The 20,814-nt window shown below is 49.5% G+C and overlaps 1 protein-coding gene across 1 annotated transcript in view; it reads left to right on the forward strand.

The window, feature by feature from the left end:
- Positions 1–1,456: 1,456 nt before the first annotated feature.
- Galnt17 (polypeptide N-acetylgalactosaminyltransferase 17) overlaps positions 1,457–20,814 on the forward strand; it is a 519,549-nt gene continuing 500,191 nt past the window's right edge. The window contains exon 1 of the mRNA XM_004662611.3: positions 1,457–2,108. Within this exon, the coding sequence (XP_004662668.1) occupies positions 1,868–2,108 (241 nt within the window). The 5' untranslated portion in view covers positions 1,457–1,867. The remainder of the gene's footprint in view (positions 2,109–20,814) is intronic.

Raw genomic sequence — 20,814 nt, forward strand, 5'->3', positions numbered from 1 at the left:
TTTGGTTTTTTTTTTTTTTTTTTTTTTTTTGGTTGGGGGAGAGGCTGTGGAAACTCATCAGAAAGCTTCTTATAATAAGATGCTCATAGAAGTGGCTCGGGTGAGTGGGGTGATCAGAAGACACTTTACTGGGACGACAGCCTGCCTGGCATGGAAGGTAACAGAATCCGAGTCTCCAGACCAGATTTTCCCTCTAGCCATTCCAGGGCCACGCAGCGCAGAGCCGCGAGCTCACTGAAAGGGATGTCTTCATCGCCAACGGGGATAAAACCTACCCGCCCGCTCGGCGAGTGCCCAGAACCCCTCCGAGGACCCTAGGCGACCCTTGGCAGCCAACATGACTTGACTGGCACACCCTCATCCCGCGCGCTCCCCACTCTCTCCAGGCACCCCCCCCACCCTTTCCGGGTGCGCGCGCACCAGCCGGAGAGCCACACGGCCCCCCTCCAGCTCACCCCCCGAGGGTTGAGGGGGGGAGAGAAAGCAGTGCGCCTGGCAGCCTGCGGGTGGCGGCGGCCACGGCAACTGGCTCTCAGAAAAGAGGGTGACCAGGGACCGCGGAGAAGGAGGAGGAGGAGGAGCCAGAGCCTCAGCCGCTCCCCTCGGGCCGCGCCCCGCCTTCTGTCGCCACCTGCGCGTCCCCTTTGGACTCCCGAGTCCTCCACCTTCTCAAACCCTAAGGGGCTGTCGGTGCCGCAGCGGCGGTGTCGTTGCGTCCCGCCCATCGGGACACTCGGCGATTGGCTCTTGGCTAGGGGCGAGGGGCGGGGGGGGGGGGGGGAACAGGGGAAGACGCGGGACCAGCTGTGATCAGCGGTGGGGGGCGCCAGCGCACATTTGGAAAGGAGGCGGGTTGACAACTGCTGTGACTTTGGAGGTCCAACTCCTCCTTCCGGCCAGCCTCGCGACGCGCCACCTCCGAGAGAGACAAGCTAGTGTATCCGGATAGCACCCCCCCCTCCTCCTCCGCCCCCCGCCCCCCCCCCCAGAGAAGGCTCGCGGCGCGCTGTGGGTGGGGACGTGTTCCGGGACCCGTGGCGCTGTGCGCCCTGTGCGCGCTGGTGAGTTTGCGGGCCGGGTGGAGGGGGGGGGGGCGGGGAGACTGGGGGCGGAGAGGACATTGCTCTGAATCCCCCCCTCTCCTCTCTACTATTCCCGCCCCCTTTTCGTGCTGTTCCCACTTTTGAGAGTCACTGAGTTTTTTTTTTTTTTTTTGGAGCGTGACTGCGGAGCCGCGAGGATGCGGGTACCAGGAGGCGCGGGCTTTTCCTTTCGCCCCGCGTGATGATGGAGAGCGCCGGTGAGCCGAACAAAGACACCCGCCCCGCGGAGCCGGTCTTCGGCTGAAGAGTGGCTGTCCCCCCCGCCAAACCCATCACCCCACCCCCCCCACGCCGCGACGGCCGCCTGCGGCTCCAGGAGTGGCGCGCTCCTTCCCCGGCGGGCGGGCGCAGAGCTCCGAGCCCAGCACCTGCGCGCCACTCCCGCCACATCTCCGGAGCGTCGTTGACGGCCGCCTCGTTGGTCCAAGGAAGTGTGCGTCCTCCCCGAAAAAGGCCCAAGGTCTGGAGGCAAACCGGTTGCTGGTGCGACGGAGAAATCCCCAAGACCTTTGGTCTTTTGCTGCGACTCGTGGAAGGTGCTGTGCGTCGTTCACTGAGCAGGCACCTCGGGGACAGTTTTGTAAACCAGAGGCTTCCATGTGAGCGATGACGTTCTGGCTCTGATCTCCTGGGTGCCCCGTACTCCCAGCCCCGAGCCTCCGCGCTTTGGGGGCCAGTAGTAGCTGGGATCTCCCTGCGCCTCGCCCGAGCCCGAGGGACAGGTAGAGGCGCAGGTCCGGGGTGAGGACCCATCGGGTTGTTTGATGGCTTCACTGAGAAGAGTCAAAGTGTTGTTGGTGTTGAACTTGATCGCGGTGGCCGGCTTCGTGATCTTCCTGGCCAAGTGCCGGCCCATCGCGGTGCGCAGCGGGGACGCTTTCCACGAGATCCGGCCGCCGCGCGCCGAGGTGGCCAACCTCAGCGCACACAGCACCAGCCCCATCCAGGATGCGGTGCTGAAGCGCCTGTCGCTGCTGGAGGACATCGTCTACCGACAGCTTAATGGTAAGGACGCGCGCTAATGTCCGTGGGTCTTGGTGAGGGTAAGTGGGGCACGGGGAGATTCCCCTGGGCTCTTTCTGAGCGCGTCTGTCTCTCCAAGCCTGCGGGCTCTCTCCTTACTCTTGCTGCCTAGTGTCGCGAAGGAGCCTGGAACTGTTGTCAAAAACCTGCTTCTTTTTTTGTGCCCCAGCTGGAAGTTTGGTGTTCTCTCAGAAACCTATCAGTACGGTGTGTGCACTCTAGCGAGGTGGGTGGGTGGGTGGGGGGGGAATCAGGCCAAATGGGACAGGAAACTGGGAAATAGCTCTCAATGGGGAGCAGATAGGAAGGCGAGGGTCCTTGCCCGCGAAGCCAGGGTCCGAATGAATGTGTTACCTGCTTCTCCGAGGAAACATGGGCAACTTACACGGAGCAGCACAGGGACAACTAACGTTCAAATTATATTGGGACTGGGAAGCAGACGTTCAGGAAGTGGGGATATGGGATGCAGTCTGCTTACATTTCACCACAACCTGTCCGGCCCAAAGCGTTCTTCTTTTTTTTTTTTTTAAGGGGGCGGTATAAAAAGAGAGGAAGGACATTTGATTTATCAGAAGGCCACTTGGTCCCAGGGACTGATGGTCACTGGGTGCTTGCTGTCCCCAACTTGAGCATTACATAGTTGAGTACGAGCGGATATTGTTAAGTGCGTGGAGTCCAGCTGCCTTCTCCCTCCCCGACCTTCTAACGTGCAGTTTCAGAGCTGGAAGCGATCTGAAAGATCAGAGTAAGAGAGTAAGGAGGCGATGGAATTCTTGCTGTGTGCCAGACGGCAGGCAAAGACATTACAAGTGCGTTACCTCATAGAATGTTCACATCGGTCCAAGGAGGTTCCGCCCCATCCCCATATGGGAAATGAACAGATAACATTGGGAGAAGTTAATTAAGTTGCCCCAAGCATCCCTGCTAGTATGTCATAGAGTCTGGAGTCAGAGCCCGGAGTCTGGTTGACCGCAGAGCTTGTGCTCTTGGCTGTGAGGCAAGAACTTCTATACATGCGCCTCATGCACACATGTGTGCAGAGACCAGAGGAGAATTGAGTGCCCTTACACACACACACACACACACACACACACACTGTATCTTTCTGTTTACAAATAAATCACTAAATAAATCTAGTCTTTACTATGACCCCATGAGGCAGCTGCTCCTACTTGCTCCTCTGTGACTTGCTCCCAGTCACTCCTTTGGTGAACGTGGGGCTGGGACATGACCCTGGCCCTTGTTATCTTAGGCTGTGGGCGCTTGGCTGCTGGACCTACAGGCGTGGGTCTTTAGCATCACCGGGAGGGTCTCTGTAGTCTCATAATTCCAGGTTCTCCATCCTCAGGTCCCTTGTAGGTCATGAGTAGAGTGTGAGACTTCGTCCTTAACGAGCTTGTGGCTGAGGTCATGACCCCTCCACCAGATCCTCCTCTGTTCATTACAGACAAAGCAAAGACACATTTGAGGGCCAGAGAATTGGCTCCGTAGATAAATGTAGCCCTTGATGCACAAGCAGGCGGATGTGAGTTTGGATCCCCGACATCTTTGTAAATGCCTGGTGAGTGTGGCAGCCCGCCTTTCATTCCAGGGCTCAGGAGGCAGAGATGAGATGGTTGGGGCAAACTGGTTAGCTAGATCGCAGAACTGGCAAGCTCTGGTCTCAACTTAGAGACACCGGCTCAGTAAAATAAAGCGGAGAGCAGTTGAGGAAGACACCCGAGGTCACCCTCTGGCTTTCACAAACATATACACACGTGCATGCACACCCACCCATGTGCACACGCATAAGAAAAAAAAACATTCAGGCTGGAGAGATGGTTGAGCGGTTAATGCGCTTGCCTGCAAAGCCTAAGGACCCATGTTCTACTTTCCAGATCCTATGTAGGCAAGACATACAAAGGTGAGGCAAGTGTGAGGTCACACATGCCCACTAGGTGGTGCAAGCGTCTGGAGTTCGACTCTGTCTCTAAAAGTAAAAACAAAACAAAAGAAAACAAAAAAACAACATTCAAATTCCCTACCAAGCAGGCTATGGGGGGCAGGGATTGGAAGCATTTGTTCTAATGGACTAGGGATCTGGTTCATTCTCTGTGCCTTCTTCTTTATAGAGAATTCCCAAACTGATAGGCTGGGAATATGGTTCAGCTTGCTTGCCTAGCATTCATAAAGCTTTGGCTTTGGTTAACCAGGCATAGTGGTCACAACTGTAATCCTACCACTTAGGAGGTGTGGACAGGAGGATCAGAACTTTAAGGTCATGCTTGGTTATAGAGGGAGTTGTAAGCTAGCCTGGGCTACCTAAGACCCTGGAGAGATGACTTAGCAGTTAAGGCACTTGCCTGTGAAGCATAAGAACCACAGTTTGATTCCCCAGGACCCACGTAAGCCATATACACAAGGTGGCGCATGTGTCTGGAGTTTGCAGTGGTTGGAGGCCCTGATGCACCCATTCTCTCCCTCTCTGCCTATTTCTCTCTCTCAAATAAATAGAAATAAATAAATTTAAAAAGGAAGGAAGGAGGAAGGAAGGAAGGGGAAATGAAATTCCCAGAATGGCTGAATGTGGGAGTTAGGAGAGAAAGGTTAAGTTTTATACCTCGCAACCTCTCAGGAGTTGCTGGCAGTAAAATCTCTTTCAGAAGTGTTTGTGGGCGAGTTAGGACTTCAAGCTGGGACTTGGAAGATGTTATCTTCCTGGCCACTGAGAGTGATTTGTAATGACATGCCACCTGGAGGATTAGAGCAGAGAAAAGTTGTGACATGGAGAAGACCCTCCCTGTCTCCACCCCACCCTGGGGTGCTCCATCTTTTGCCTGATCTTGTTTTGGGGACTCTGTGTTCCATGTGTTTTTGCCCTAGCCCTGCTGTGGAAGGAGGCCAGGGGAGAGAAAAGATGGCTTCCCTCTGGGTGCCTGAGGGACATGGGATCTGGAACGTCGTGAGAGTTTATGATCTGCACCTGTCTCCATCCCTTGCTGTTGAAAGGAAGAGAGCTCGATGTCAGGTTCTGTATTCCTCAGCTCGAGCCAGGCACACGCATATGGTAGGGGTTTCAATTAAGCTTCTTGGAAGTGTAGAGGTTGAATTTCATCTTATTTTTATTTTTTGGCTTTTCAGTTTTTTCGAGGTAGGGTCTTGCGCTAGCCCAGACTGATCTGGAATTCACTATGTAATCTCGGGGTCCCTTTGAACTCACAGCAATCCCCCTACCTCTGCCTCCCAAGGGCTGGGATCAAAGGCGTGCGCCACCGTGTCCAGCTATAGAGAGAATGGGTGTGCCAGGGCCTCTAGCCACTCCAGACACATGGGCCACTTTGTGCATCTGACTTTTTTAGCAGAGTACTGGGGAATCAGATTCTGGGTTGTTGTTAGGCTTTGTAGGCAAGTGCCTTTATTTCTGAGTCATCTCTCTAGTGTAGAAGTTGAGTTTTAAAAGTAGCTCAAGGGGCTAGAGAAATGGCTTAGCGGATAAAGCACTGGATCCACACACATGAGGACCTGAGTTTGGATTCTCAGAACATACATATAGCTGGACATGGTAGTGTATGTCTATAATCCCGGTGTGCCTATGGTGAATTGGGGAGTGGAGGCTGGAGAATTTCCAGAAGGCTGCAGGATAGCTAGCCTGGTGTACATAGCCTTGTGCAAGAGACCCAGTCCTGCCGTACAGTGAGAGGCCTGAGACATGAACCCCACAATGCAGGCCTGGCATTGGTAAAACAAGCCCCTGGAAGAGAGGCAAGAATGGGCCAGAAGCAGTATTCGAAGACATAATAAAAGAAGGGTTTTCGGGCTGGAGAGATGGCTTAGAGGTTACGACACTTGCCTGTGAAGCCTAAGGACCCATGTTCTACTCTCCAGATCCTACATTAGCCGGTTGCACATGCCCACTAGGTGGCGCAAGCATCTGGTTTTAGATTTCATTGGCTGAGGCCCTGGCATGCCAATTCTTGATCTCTCCTCTCAGTCTCTCGCTCAAATAAATAAAATAAAATTTTAAAAAAGAGACCCGGTCCTAAATAAGATGGATGGTGATAATGAACTCTTGGTGGTGTCTTCTGATCTCCACGCCTGTGCTCGCTCAGTCTCTCTTTCTCCTTCTTCTCATCCCCCCCCCCCCACAAGACTTTTAAAATGTTGCTTAGATTTGAGTTAGAGATATCAGTGGTACAGTGCTTGCCTAGTATGCACAGAGTTCTGTGTTTGATTCCCAGGACTGCAATAAGCAAACACACAAACAGGGGCTAAGGAGATGGCTCAGGGGGTCAGGAGCGCTTGTTGTGAAGTAGGAGGACCTGAGAGGGGTCTGGGTTTGATTCCTCAGCACTCACGTAAACAGTCTGCAGTGGCTACACATGTCTGTCTGTATGCCCAGTTCCATGGGGGATCAGGGAGCTGAGAATTGCTGGGGTCAGCCAGTCTGATTGAAAACTCCAGGTTCAGCAAGAGACAATCTCAAGGGAATATGCAGATGAGTGACATACAGGCCAATGTTGTCTGGCTTCTGTGCATGCCTGGTGTACCCACATCTGCACACACGTACACACACAAACGTACACACACACACACACACACACACACACACACACAAATATGCTCAGGTTTCCTAATCACTTCCTGCTGCCTCTTTGGAAGCTCATGTGAGAGAGAGTCATGAAGGTCTCCATCTCCCTCCCGGCCGGACTTTTTGTTGGTTTGTTTTGTTGTTTATTGAGACAGGGTCTCCTAGAGCTTAGGCTGGCCTCAAACTCGCTGTGGTAGCACAGAATGACCTCGAACTACTGATCCTGCTGCCGCCACCTCCTGAGGGCTGGGCTCACAGCTGTGTGCCGCCAGACGTGGTTTATGCAGAGCTGGGCCTGGAACTTGGGGCTTCTTTGTGCATGACCAGAGACACACACTCTACGGCTGAACCATATTTCTAGCCCCGTCGTTTAATTTTCCAATAGAGGCTGTGGAGAATACTTTAAAGAGAAGCTGGCAAGAGAGGAGAAACACACAGGCATGAGTTTCTTTTTCTTTCTTTCTTTCATTTTCTTTTTTTTTTTTTTTCATTGCCATGATTCTTCTTGCAACATCTCTTCCATTCTATCTGCCCCTCCCGCTCCTATCTGACCTTTACCTCTCTGTCTTATTTCCTCCACCGGACTGCTGTGTGTTTAAGCCAAACACCTCTCCTCTGGTCTCTTCCGTTCTCCTGTGTGGCCCCGGCTCTCTGTGTAGAAAGAACTATTGCACAAGGGCTCAGATTGTCTCGTGGCCTCCTGCACGCTGCGGGATTTGGGCCCAGCCTGAGGGCCAGCCAGTCCAGGGTCTGCCCAGCTAACCGCGGGAGCCCGTGTGTCACTCCTGGCTGGTGCCTCTACCTGCGCACAGCAATGCCCTTCATTAGCCTTAGAGTCCTCTGTATTGCAGCCTCCGCCTTTGAGAAGTGCTGGTTACACTGGCCTCCTCTGCCCCTTTCTCCCATCTAGCCATCCTTTCTGGCTCGGCTCTGGGGGTGGCGCGGCATGGCACCCAGGCGACGAAGGCTTTGCTGTCCCCAGCTGCTTGAGGCTTGCGATCTCTGTGGATTTGTCTTCGGAGTCCAGAATTGGACGATAGGCTTTTTAAAGGACTGGAAACCTGTTTTAGGTTTTGAAATCCCACCACCATCTCTCACCATCTGTTACAGCACCTTGCACATGTCATGTGGGCATTTGAGCTCTACTGGCTAACTGATGGGAACTAGTTTTAGGGTGTGGGAGGGGGAGATGATGGCCACAGAAGAAATACCTTCAAGATTGCAAAGGCCGGGTGGGGTGATGGAGTAAGAAGAAAGAGCTGGAAAGTTTTAGCTGGGAAGACTGAGAAGGAGGAAGCCATCATCATCTCGTCTCCCTCCCTCATCTTGGCCATCTTGAGGCTGGTCTAGTCTTTCTTTTCCTGACTAAAAGAAATCAGCCATGGTGGGTGTATTAGTTACTTGCCTCGTTGCTGTGACCAAATTCCTGACAATAAGCAGTTGAAAGAAGGAGAAGCTTATTTTGATTTTTATGTTTTGGTTTTCAAGGTAAGGGTCTTGCTCTAGCGCAGGCTGACCTGGAATTCACCTCAAACTCACAGCAATCCTTCTACCTCTACTTCCTGTGTGCTGAGATTACAGGACCTGCATGCAACTAGGGAAGGTTTGTTTTGATTTACAGTTCTAGGAGTCACTTTCCATTATTGTAAGAAATGACAGCAGTAGCGCCAAGGCCTGGCTGGTCAGCTCACATCCATAGTCAGGAAGCCGGAGGTGCGCAGGAAGTAAAGCTGGACTATACAATCTACACCCCACCCACCCACCATGACCTCTTTCCCCCAGCAAGGCTCCACCTCTTAAAGGTGCCACAACCTTCCCAAACAGCGCCACCTGCTGGGGAGCAAGTGCTCAAACCCATGAGCCTGTGTGTGTGTGTGTGTGTGTGTGTGTGTGTGTGTGTGTGTAGATGCATGCATACGTATGTATAGGTTGTGTGCTGGTGAGTGCAGGCGCACATGTGCCATGGCACGTATGTAGAGATCAGAGGACGGCCGCGGGTACTGGTCCTCGCCTTCCACCTTGTTTGAGGCAGGTCCTCTTGACCATCACTGCACTGGCCAGGCTAGCTGGCTTACGTGCTTCTAGCAAATTCTTCTGTCTCGGCTTCTATGTTTGCCATCAGCATGTTGGCATTACAGATGCCCTGCTATAGCTTTTGGCTTGGCATGGGTTCTGGGGATCTGAACTCAGGTCTCACGCTTGAAGGGTAAGCACTTTCCCCACGGAGCCACCCCCCTGACCTCGCTTGGTAGTTTTCTATCAGCATTGTAGATCCAGAGACTTGATTTCGTCGTTGTCGGAATTTCCCAGGTAACCGTGGATGTGATTTCCAGCTCCTTGTCACCTTTCTGTCATCTTCTAAGGAAGTTATTTATTTCTCTCATTTGAGACATGAGGCAGGCGAGGAACGGAGGTGCCGTGTGATTTAGCCACCATGGCTCAGTCACAGAAGGATTGAGCCCAGAGTTATGAGGAGTGGGGAGAGGTGGGTATGGAGCCTCGCTTGCCTCAAGCAATCTTCTAACTCCTCCTCCTCCTTAAAGTCCCCTGTACCGTGACTCTGAAGCACGCATATCCGAGCTCTTTCCTCATAAGCTCAGGGCAGCTCTGTCGTAAGAGGAAATTCAATCGATTCATGTCAGTTTCCAAATTTAGATTTCAGAAGGCTATTGAGGAGAAGCAGGGTTGCTTGAAGAAATTGAAAAATCTTTGCAGAAACGGAAAGGAGTCAAAATTGCCTACGTCAGTCTTGCCCTCAAGCTACGTGGGCACACCTCCCCGTAGTAGCAGATAAACCAACACATTCCCAGGTAACTGAAGGGCAGCCCAGCCCAGCCTGTTACACAAACCTACCCTAGGCAAGGAAAGCCAGCAGAGCTCTTCCTGGTCCGCAAGTCAGAACCAGAGAGAAGCAGGATCGTGTGTTTGCTGTGTGTCAGACAGACAGGGGCTCACATTTGCTATTTAGCCAAGATTGATCCTCCTGTCTCCAACAAATGAGTGTGCTGGGATGACAGGCGTGGCCACCATGTCCAGTTTATGCCACACCGGGGATGGAATGCAGGGCTTCACGCATGCTAGGCAAGCAACTCTGCCAAGTGAGCTACGTCCATAACTCCTTGGCAGTTTGGTTGCGTCACGGCTGGCACGTAGCCCAGGCTGGCCTCCAGCTGACTATGTAGCTGATCCTCTGCCTCTCACCTCGCAAGGACTGGGGTTACAGGTGCGCACGACCACGCTTGGTTTGGGTGGTACTGTTGGATGGAACCCAGGGCTGTGCGCATGCTAGGCAAGAGCTGTAGTACTCCACTAATTGCCAACCCAAGATTGTGCCTTAAAATATGAGTATGTGTCTACTTGGTGGGGAAGAAGGGTGTTCACAAACTTGTAAGTAGGCACCACTTTTTAATTTTTTTGTTTATTTTTATTTATTTATTTGAGAGCGACAGACAGAGAGAGAAAGAGGCAGAGAAAGCTAGAGCGAGAGCAAGAGAGAGAGAGAGAGAGAGAGAGAGAGAGAGAGAGAGAGAGGGAGAGAGAATGGGTGCTCCAGGGCCTCCAGCCACTGCAAACGAACTCCAGACACATGCACCCCCTTGTGTATCTGGCTAATGTGGGTCCTGGAGAATTGAGCCTTGAACCGGCGTCCTTAGGCTTCACAGGCAAGTGCTTAACCACTTCATCTCTCCAGCCCTTGTCTGCCACTTTTTAAGACAGGATCTCACATTGGCCTGGAGTTCACCAGTTAAGCTACTCTGACTGGCCATTATGCTCCAGGTATCCTCCTGTCTCCTCTGCCCCAGTTGTGGGATTATATAAGTGTGTGCCACCATGCCCAATATTTTATTGTGGGTTCAGACTCACATCTTCATGATTGCATGGAAGGCATGTTACCCTCTGAGCCATTTCCCCAGCCCTGGAAACGTGTTTTGAGAAACTGGTTTACTGGAAGGTAGAACCAAGCTCAGTGTTGTTTACCCCTTCCCTATCTGGATAGGAATTCATTTGCATTCACCATACCCTATCTATGCTAAATGGTACCAACATTTCTAATCCAGGGAGGAGGTAAGAGGACAAAAGGATAAATGCTCATCTGAGAACCAGCCACTGGGGCTAAGGAGATGGCTCAGTGGATAGGAATGCTTTCTGAACAATCATGAGGACCTGAGTTTGATCCCCAGCCCCCATGTAAAAAGCTGGGTGTGGCCACACATGCCTGTAACCTCAGCACTAACTAGAGTGAAGACCAAAGGATTGCTGGGGCTCCCTGGTCAGCCAGTCTAACCGAAAAATGGGGAGCTCCTGGCTCAGGGAGAGACTCTGTCTCAGGGACATAAGGCAGAAGAGGGACAGAGGAGGAGGTTGCTCTGCACCGGACTCCACAGTATGGAGCTCATGTACCCACGCACACACTATGCACATCACGCACACCGAAGACAGGAGGGAAGGAAGGCAGAAAGGGGAAAAGAAGAGGGGAAGAAACCCAGCCACTGTGGAGGAGGTGAGAAGAAAGCTACTCCTGTGAGAGCCTGTTGCATGCTGGATGCAGGCAATCGGCAGGTCTTGGAAAGCAGGGTAGCCAGCCTTCTAGGAGCCTGGATCCACCGAGGCTGGATGCTAGGGGAGGTCTGAATACCGTGCCTCTGGCATCTGGTTGCAGCTGGCTCCTCCTGGAGAAGCGGGGAACTCCTTTCTTTGACATCCCTGAGATGCAGACATATATCTGTGTTGGCCAGTATGTGTGACAGGCATTCTGCCAATGGGGGCAGCTGCTGCCTGCCCAGCCCAGGGATGGAAGCCAATGCCATAATCTCTGAAGAAATCCAACGCCCCTGACCTTTGCTTGTTGCCAAACTAGGAATGTATTTGTGGGCTGGGGGAAGGCTCCGTAATGAGAACAAAGAGTGACAGTCAGGAAAAGGAACAAGGGTAGAGCGAGGCGCAATTCAAATGACAAGACAATCTTTAAGGACATTTTCGAAAAGAGGTTGATGAGGTGGGAGCCAGAGAGGCTAGGTTTCATTTCCAGGTCTGTCAATTTATGAATGCTGTGACTTCGGCCAAGTAACTTCACATTTTAGCTGGAAAGTGGGGATATGGTGTGTCGGGAAGAATCGAGATGAAGAAGATAGGACGTGAAGCTGGGGAGACAGCTCAGCTGGTGAAGTGCTTGCCATGCAAGCTTGAGGACTTGAGTTTGGATCCCCACCCCTCACGTAAACAGCCAGGCACGGTGATGCACCTGTCCTCCTTGAGCTGCGAAATCAGAGACAGGAGGACCCCTGAGGTTCTCTGGCTCGCTAGTCTAGCCACATTAGTGAGCTCCAGGTCCAGTTTCAGAGCATAAGGTAGAGAGGGCTTGCCATACTGTCTTCCAGACACGAAGTGGCCTTGGTCTTTATGACCTCACAGTGGCTGCTGCCACCTACACAAGATCTGCATAGTCGGAGGAAGGGGGGGGGGATAGTGATATCAAAATAGAAGAGGGACTAGTTGTAAAGAAGGGATTCAGTGAAGGGAGGATTTAGGAGGAAGAAAAGGGAGGGTAATTGGAGAAGATTACGATTATGGCATATTGTCTGTATGCATGGAGGTTGTCACTAAAACATAAGACAACAGCAACAACAATAAAAAAACTAAAAGAGTGATTGAGGAAGACACCTAATGTCAACCTCCGGCCTTCACACACACATGCACAAACACATACACCTGTACACACATACGCACTGTCATGCACGTAAACATGCATACACACATGCATGCGTACCATGCACACATATACGTGCAGAAAAGAGAATAAAACCCTATAGCTCAGCCTTTAGCAGTGGTGATAATCTGAGCTCATATACACTGGCTCCTCCTTCTATCCCCCATGCCCACAGGTTCTCTAGGCCAGAGCAGGTACCCAGCAAATGTGTCCCCAGAGACCCACAGATAGGATGGACGTTCTGCTACCAGAGCCTAACCTTTTTTATCTGATATCTCAGTATGGTAAGAGGTGGCCCATTTGGTTCTAATTTTCTTGAACCCCTGGACTAATATTTTTTTTTGTTGCTTTTGTTGTTGTTTTTCGAGGTAGGCTCTCACTCTAGCCCAGGCTGACCTGGAATTCACTATGTAGTCTCAGGCTGGCCTCAAACTCTCTGTAATCCTCCTACCTCTGCCTTTCAAGTGCTGGGATAAAAGGTGTGCACCACCATGCCTGGCCATTTTTGTTGTTGTTTTTGAGACAGGGTCTTGTAGCCCAAGCTGGCCTCAAAAAAGTTATGATTGTCTTGCCCCAGCTTCATGAGCGCTGGAGTCACAAGGATGTACCACCGTCACTCCTGGCTCTCTCTACACAGACTTTAATCCTTTTTCTCTTTTAGAGGCTAAGCTTTATTACTTTATTATGTTCCTCATTGTCTTCTTATCCTCCCATTGTCCCCTTACTTAGGATCATGGTGCTGTGGGTGAGTACTTTGGAGGTCTAGGACAAGAAACAGCAACTTATTAGAGGCACTCCCCCCCCCCCCGCCCCGCCATCCTGAGCCGAGGTCTCATTCTGCAGTTTTTTAAAAAATATATTTTATTTTTATTTATTTGTCAGAGAAAGGGGGGAGAGAGAGGGAGAGAATGGGAGCGACAGGGGCCTCAAACCATTGTAGAAGAATTCCAGACGCAGGCGCCCCCTTGTGCATCTGGCTAATGTGGGTCCTGGGGAATCGAACCTGGGTCCTTTGGCTTTGAAGGCAAACGCCTTAACCGCTAAGCCATCTCTCCAGCCCTCATTCTGCAGTTTTAATTACTGGCAACTCTTGAAGTTGTGAGAGCTAGAGAAGGAGGGAGGGAGGAAAGAGGGCACCCTCCCGTCTCTTTTCATACTATTCTAGTTTATTAGTAGTTACTGCTACTAATCTCTTCCTGTGCTTAATTTATAAATTAAGCTTAATCACAGGTTTGTGCTATTTTTTTTTGTGTGTGTGTATGCGTGTATGTGAGTGCATGTGCATGTATGTACTGGTGTGGATGTGTGTGTGTGTGTGTGTGTGTGTGTGTGTGTGTGTGTGTGTGTTTAGGCCATAGGACAAGTCTGAGTATCATTTCACAGGTGCTGTCTACCAACATTTTTTAAACCTTTTATTGAAAAGCTCCATAAACCATGCTCATAATCCTTCCTATCACTCTCTCTTTCCCCTGCCCAAATCCCTTTTCCACTAAATCCCTTCTTGCCAACTAGTCTCTCTTCTCTTTTGATGTCATCATTTTTTTCCCCTCCTAATATGCAGGTCCTGTGTAGGTAGTGTCAGCCACTGTGAGTGAGGTCATGAATATCAAGGCCACTTCGCGTCTGAAAGGCAGTATTGCATATTGTAAGCACTCCTCTCCTTTGGCTCTTATATTCTTTCCACCGCTTTTTCTCCAATGGTCCCTGAGCCTTGGAAGGTGTGATAGAGATGTCCCAGTGTCGAACACTCCACTGTTGCTTCTTCTCAACGCTTTGGTGAGTTTTGAGTCACCCCATTGGTCACCACCATGTGAAAACAGAAGCTTCTCTAACCAGAAGTGAGAGTGGTATTCATACATGGCCATAAACATAACTGTTTAGAGGACATCTTGGTGGACATAATGTATCCATTTAGCCAGGCAACAGTAGTAGTTTCCCATCTAGGGCTTATGACCTGCCTAGCCATAGACTTTCAATTAGGGTTTCAGTACCAGGCAGGGATTCTCTCCACTGTCCACCTATTTTTTCCCCTTTTAATTTTTATTTATTTATGAGAGAGAGAGAGAGAGAGAGAGAGAGAGAGAGAGAGAGAGAGAGAGAGAATGAGCATGCCAGGGCCTCCAGCCACTGCAAACAAACTCCACAAGCATGTGCTACCATGAGCATCTGGTTTAAGTGGGACCTGGAGAATCGAACCTGGGTCCTTAGGCTTCTCAGGCAAGCACCTTAATTGCTAAGCCATCTCTCCAGTCCTGTCTACCTAGTTTTGAGGCAGGGTCTTTCATTGGCCTGGAGCTCACCAGTTAAGGTAGACCAGATGGCCTGTGGGCCCCAGGAATCTGCCTGTCTCTGCTTCTCCAACTCTGGGATTACAAACTTGTACCGCAACACTTGCCACTAAGAGACATGGCTCAGCAGTAGAACGCTTGCCCAGAATTCCCCACTGAGAAGCTGAGGCTGTGGCTCAGTGGTAGAGTGTTGGATTAGAATCCGCCTGTGAGGGGTTGAGGGCATGACTCAGCAGTGGAACTCTGGCCTAGCATGTGCAAGGCGTTGTGTTACAAGCTCAGAACTGCAATACAGGACAGTCAAGTCTAGTGGTACAGACCTGTAATCCCATCCACTCAGAAGGCTGAGACAGGAGGTTTGCATGTTCAAGGCCTTCCTCTGCAAGTGAGTGGTCTTCTTTTTTTTTTTTTTTTTTTTAATTTTTATTTATTTACTTGAGAGCGACAGACACAGAGAGAAAGACAGATAGAGGGAGAGAGAGAGAATGGGCGCGCCAGGGCCTCCAGCCTCTGCAAACGAACTCCAGACGCGTGCGCCCCCTTGTGCATCTGGCTAACGTGGGACCTGGGGAACCGAGCCTCGAACCGGGGTCCTTAGTCTTCACAGTCAAGTGCTTAACCACTAAGCCTTCTCTCCAGCCCGAGTGGTCTTCTATCTCAAAATAGAAAGTTGATCAAGGACTGTAGGGGTGAGGCCTAGTGGGAGCACTCTAGTTTAGCATACCCAAAGCCCTGGGTTCAGTCCTTAGTACATCAAAAATCAAAGCAAGAGGAATGCCTGAATTGTGTTAGCCAAGCTTGGTGGCACATGCCTGTATTCCCAGCACTGAAGAGCTGAGGCAGGAAGATTATGAATGTGAAGCCAGCCTAGGTCACATGGAAAGACCATCTTTCAACATGAGACAGAGAGAGAGAGAGAGAGAGAGAGAGAGAAAGAGAGAGAAAGAAAGGCTGGAGAGATTGCTTAGCCCTTAAGGCGCTTGCCTGCAAAGCCAAAGGACCCAGGTTCAATTCCCCAGGACCCATGTTAGACAGATGCACAAGGTGACACATGCATCTAGAGTTCATTTGCAGTGGCTGAAGGCCCTGGTGCACCCATTCTCTCTCTTCCTCTTTCTCTCTCTCAAATAAATAAAATACATGTTAAAAAGAAAAATAATCAGTTACTGAATCTGAGAGATCGCCGCTCTTCCTCATTGTCTTAACTCCCTCCTACCTCCCTGCTTCCTTTCATGGCATTTAGAACAAAAGAAAGACTGTCACAGGAGTGCGAGGCCTCCCTCTCCCGCAGTGATCGCTTTTCACCCGTCTTTGGACCCTGGTGATATGTAAATGATATTCGGTTTAGCCACTGATAGAGAAGTTTTCCCATTTAATAACACCCTGTCACTGCTCACTGCAAAGCCCTGACATGCCATGCATGAGTAACAAAGAGATGTCGTGGTGACAGCCGGCCACATTCAGTGCCAACACAGAGTGCTGACAGTGAAAATGCAGGAAGGTTCTGGAAGAGCTTCCATCCTAACTTCGGGGATGATGGCTCGGTGTGTGATTAATGTTTACTAAGGGTTGTCCTAGGGCTGTTCCTGGCTGATAGATAGTCTCCGTCCCTGGACCCGAGGCATGAATGCAGGCTCAGGATGCTGTGGGCCTAAGTCTGTCCTTTCTGATGACCAGAGTTTGTGCAGCCATAAAAAATATAACAGGTTCTTAGAAACAGATATTATTTTTATAAAAGGAAAAAAAAAAAAACATTGAGAGACTGGGGAGCTAGCTTAATGGGTAAAGCGTGTGTCTCATAAGCATGAATTTCATCCCCAGAATATACATAAAGATGCCAGGCATGTCGGTACATGCCTATTGCCCCTGGAGCTCACTGGTTAGCCATTCCAGTCTACTTGGTAAGCTCTAGGCCAGTGAGAGATTTGATCTCAACAATGGTGAACAGTGGTCCTAAAGATGGTATCACTTAGTTTCTCGCTGCTCAGACAAAATACTTGATCCGAAGCAGCTTGTGGAAGGGTTTATTCAGTTTACCATTTGGTCTTGGCAGGAAAGGCATGGCAAGAGCTGACAGCCGGCATTGCCATCTCATCTTCACATCAGCAGGGAGGAAGCAGAGTGAGCCAGCAACAGGGCTGATCCCTAGCAGCCCAGGCCCCCTCCCCCAGTGCACGCTTCCTCCAGCAGGGCTCCACCTCCTAAGGGTTCCACAACCTTCCCGAACTGCACCCCCAACTGGACATTAGGTTTTCAAACACATAAGCATGTGGGGGATGTTTTACATTCAAGCCACGACAGATTCCCCTGGATTCTGCATGCACATAAACACATGCACAGGTAAACATGTGCAAAATATTTAAAGCAAAAAAAAAGCCTTGACTCCCTCCTCACTTGGGCCCACAAGTTAACTCAAAGAAGGATTGAAACTCTGGTATTGCTGGCTTCTGTTTGCATCTATTTCAGGCACTGGCTTTACCATTATTTCTTTATTTATTTGAAAGGTGAGAGAGGGAGAGGGAGATGAAGAGAGAGAGGGGGGCAGATATGGGCAGGTCAGGGCCTCTTGCAGCTGCAAATGAACTCCAGATGCATGCACCGCCCTATGCATCTGGCTTTACATGGGTATTGGGGAATTGAACCCAGGCCGTCAGGCTTTGCAAGCAAGTGCCTTAACTGCTAAGCCATCTCTCCAGCCCTACAATATCTTATTCTGGGCCCCTCTAAGGTACATGAAAGTGTTTGGCCATTGTTCTGAGTTGACAGTGTACTTTAGATTCCACAAAGAACGGGACTGATTAAAAAGCACCTTTATGGACAAGGGAGCAAATTACAAATCAATTCCAAGCATGCAGGACCAACCTACCCTCCAGATGAGAACAATTGTCTGTGACAGTGAGGCTGCTCCTAGATCAGGAATAATCATCTTTTGAGAACAGGCTTGTCCCCTCAAGCAATAAGCACTTCTTTACATCACCTTGCAGACCACACCTTGACCCGGACTGGTTAGCTACGCTTCCCTCTCGCCCTCTACCCTAGCTCTCCTTCTGTTTAAACCTAAGGCTCATGTCACTTCCCCAGAAGACAGACTCAAGACTTCTTGGACTCCCTTATCTGTTCCTCTTCCTGGCATGGCCACATAGATTTAATCTCCTTTCTGTTATCAACACTGCTCATCTTGGGCCTAGTGGCCAAGTCTCCGATCATGTCACTTGTAGAACAGGACCTTTCTCCTAAAACTGGTAACCAAATGATACATAAGGAGGCTAAGGAGGTGGCTGAGTTGTAAAATGCTTGCTGTGCAAGCATGGGGTCCTGAGTGTGGATCCCCAGTGCCCATGTAAATGCCGGGAGTGGTTTTGCATGCCTGTAATCCCAGCACTGGGGAGGTGGAGCTTGGGAATCCCTGGGGAGAGATGGGTGAAGCTAGACTCATACAACCATTGAGCTGTGGGTTCAGTGAGAGACCCTGTCTCAATAAATAAGGCAGGGAGCAATAGAAGAAGACTTGACTTTGACCTCTGGCCTCCACACATGTGTACACGCATGTGCACATGCCCCTGCACACATGCACACCCACCCACATATGAACACGCATGCATACCTACACACAAAGGAAAAAAATGAGGTGGTGAAATTAGGATCCCTTAACTCTGTCAATGACCCATATTCTCCTGAGTCTGACGATGATTTCATGCAGTCAGCACTGAGCTGTTCACAGCCTCTGCTGTTCCACATCTTCCTCAAATGCCTTTTCAGAATTAATTGTCCTCTTTTTGGGGCTCTTATGAATCTTCTGCAGGGTCAGCTTTCAGCCCTCCTTCATCTCTGCCTTGAATCATAATGAACTGTTGGCATGGTCTCACCCAATACTTTACAAGAGAATAGACTTTCTTCAGCACTTTTCATTAGGAATTCATTCCTCAACAAGTAATGTGTGCTTGCTGAACAAGCCCTGAAATGTGGTAGCGAGCATTGGTTTGATGTGATGTCTTACCTCTTGTAATATTTCTCTTGGTCTTTTCCTCACGACTATAAGGTAGCTGGAGTAGTTCCAATCATTGTGTTTCCACAAGATGGAAAGTTCTGTGAGTCTCAGTGGCCACATCTGCTCTTGTTGTTTAATCGAGAAAAAAAAACAAAACAAAACCAAAAAACCTTTTCCAGAAGTGTTCCTGGCAGGCTCCCATATGTGAGCCAACACATAGCTCCATAGCTACCTTCACTTCAAGCAACCAATTGTTTTCCCCTGAAAATCTTACTAGAAGACAGAGAATCCAGAATCGTACTTTCACAGGTTAATGAATTTCAAGGTGGACAGAGAAGGGACAGTATATTTCAGTATATTGGAGGGGAAGATGCGAACAGGGCTCAGAGAGTGGGATGGAGGAAAGGAGAGAGAGAGAGAAAAATAGAGAGAGAGATAGAGAGAGAGATAGAGATAGAGAGAGAGAGAGAGAGAGAGAGGAAGCCAGGCATGGTGGCACATGCCTTTAATCCCAGCACAGGGTGGGTAAGCTTATGGTCTCTGTAGCTGTGAGGAGGAAGGCAATGGGAAAAATTTGGAGGGGAAAGTTACACTTTTTCGTTTTATCTTTCCTCCCTCTTCTCCCCACCTTCTTCCTTCTTTGTTTGCCCTGCTGAGAATCAACCCCAGTGCTCCATGCTGGGTAGAGTGCTCCCCGCTCATCTATATCCCCACCCTTGTGTAGTTCGTTATTTATTTTAGTTTTTTCCCTAATTTTCCCCTTCATTTTATAATAAAGTATGATATTAACCAATACAGATTCAAAATTAAACAAAAACATATGTGTAGGAATTTTATTTTGCTTTGTAATAAGCATATTTTCAGTAATTCACAAGAGGTAGTATGATTGACATTTTTAAAAAAAAAATCACTTAGTACTTTATAAACATAAGATTTGAGTTACAGAAAGAGCATCCTGGGCTGGAGAGATAGCTTATCCATTAAGGTATTTGCCTGCAAAGCCAAAGGACCCAGGTTCAAATCCCCAGGACCCACATAAGCCAGATGCACAAGGGGACACATGCGTCTGGAGTTTGTTTGCAGTGGCTGGAGGCACTGAGTGCCATTTTCTATCTGCCTCTTTCTTTCCGTCTCTCAAATAAATAAAGAAAAATAAAAAAAATAAAATGTTAAAAAACAAAGAGCATCCCACTATGTCTATAGGAGATTATGGATTATTTCAAGAGTATAAACAAAATAGGATAGGAGAGAAGTACAAATAAGCACAAATATCAGTATAAAGATTTTAGAAAGGTAGAAAAAATAGATATGAGTAAGGAACATCACAGTACTCTGTACTATCAATAAATATTCCTAGAGGAGGTGAAAATAATAGTATTATTGGCATATGTCTTGGCATGAATGTTGTTTTATTGTAGTTTTTTTTTTAAACACAGAATCTCCATTTGTAGACTAGGCTGACCTTGACTTTGTGGCAATCCTCCCTCCTCGTCCTCTTGAGCGATTGGGTTACAGGCATGCAGCCCTGTGACTAGATGAAAAGTTATACTCTCTGAGTTAGGCTCAGAAAGCCATCAGGCTCGGCCGTGAACGTGTTCAGGCGCCAGCCTGGAGGGGCCTGGCGCTTTAAGGATATTTAAGTACGTATCTCATTAAGGGGCCAGTTAGTTATCCCTCTCATTGCCCTATCTTGTCCCATTTATTTCTTTTTTGTGGCTCGGACTGGGCTTCTTTACGTTGTAATGTAAGATGTCCTCTTAAACATGGGGGATGCCTACCTGAAAAGGAGGTTGCAGATGGTGTCTGGACCTGGGGGCGCCTGACATCTGCATCGAAGGGTGTTGGGTGCTCCTGGCCAATGACCATGCCATTTGTCTCAGAGGTGTTGCGATGTCCACATGTTCTAAACAGTGACTGGGATACCTTCCTTCCTTTCTTTTTTTTTTTTTTTAAGGTTTTATTTTTTGTGTATTTTTATTTATTTGAAAGCGACAGACAGACAGAAAGAAGCAGGTAGAGAGAGAGACAGAATGGGCGTGCCAGGGCCTCCGGCCACTGCAAACGAACTCCAGACGCATGCGCCCCCTTGTGCATCTGGCTAACGTGGGACCTGGGGAACCGAGCCTCGAACCGGGGTC

This window comes from Jaculus jaculus, chromosome 2, assembly GCF_020740685.1.
Source record: "Jaculus jaculus isolate mJacJac1 chromosome 2, mJacJac1.mat.Y.cur, whole genome shotgun sequence".
Classification (NCBI taxonomy): Eukaryota; Metazoa; Chordata; class Mammalia; order Rodentia; family Dipodidae; genus Jaculus; species Jaculus jaculus.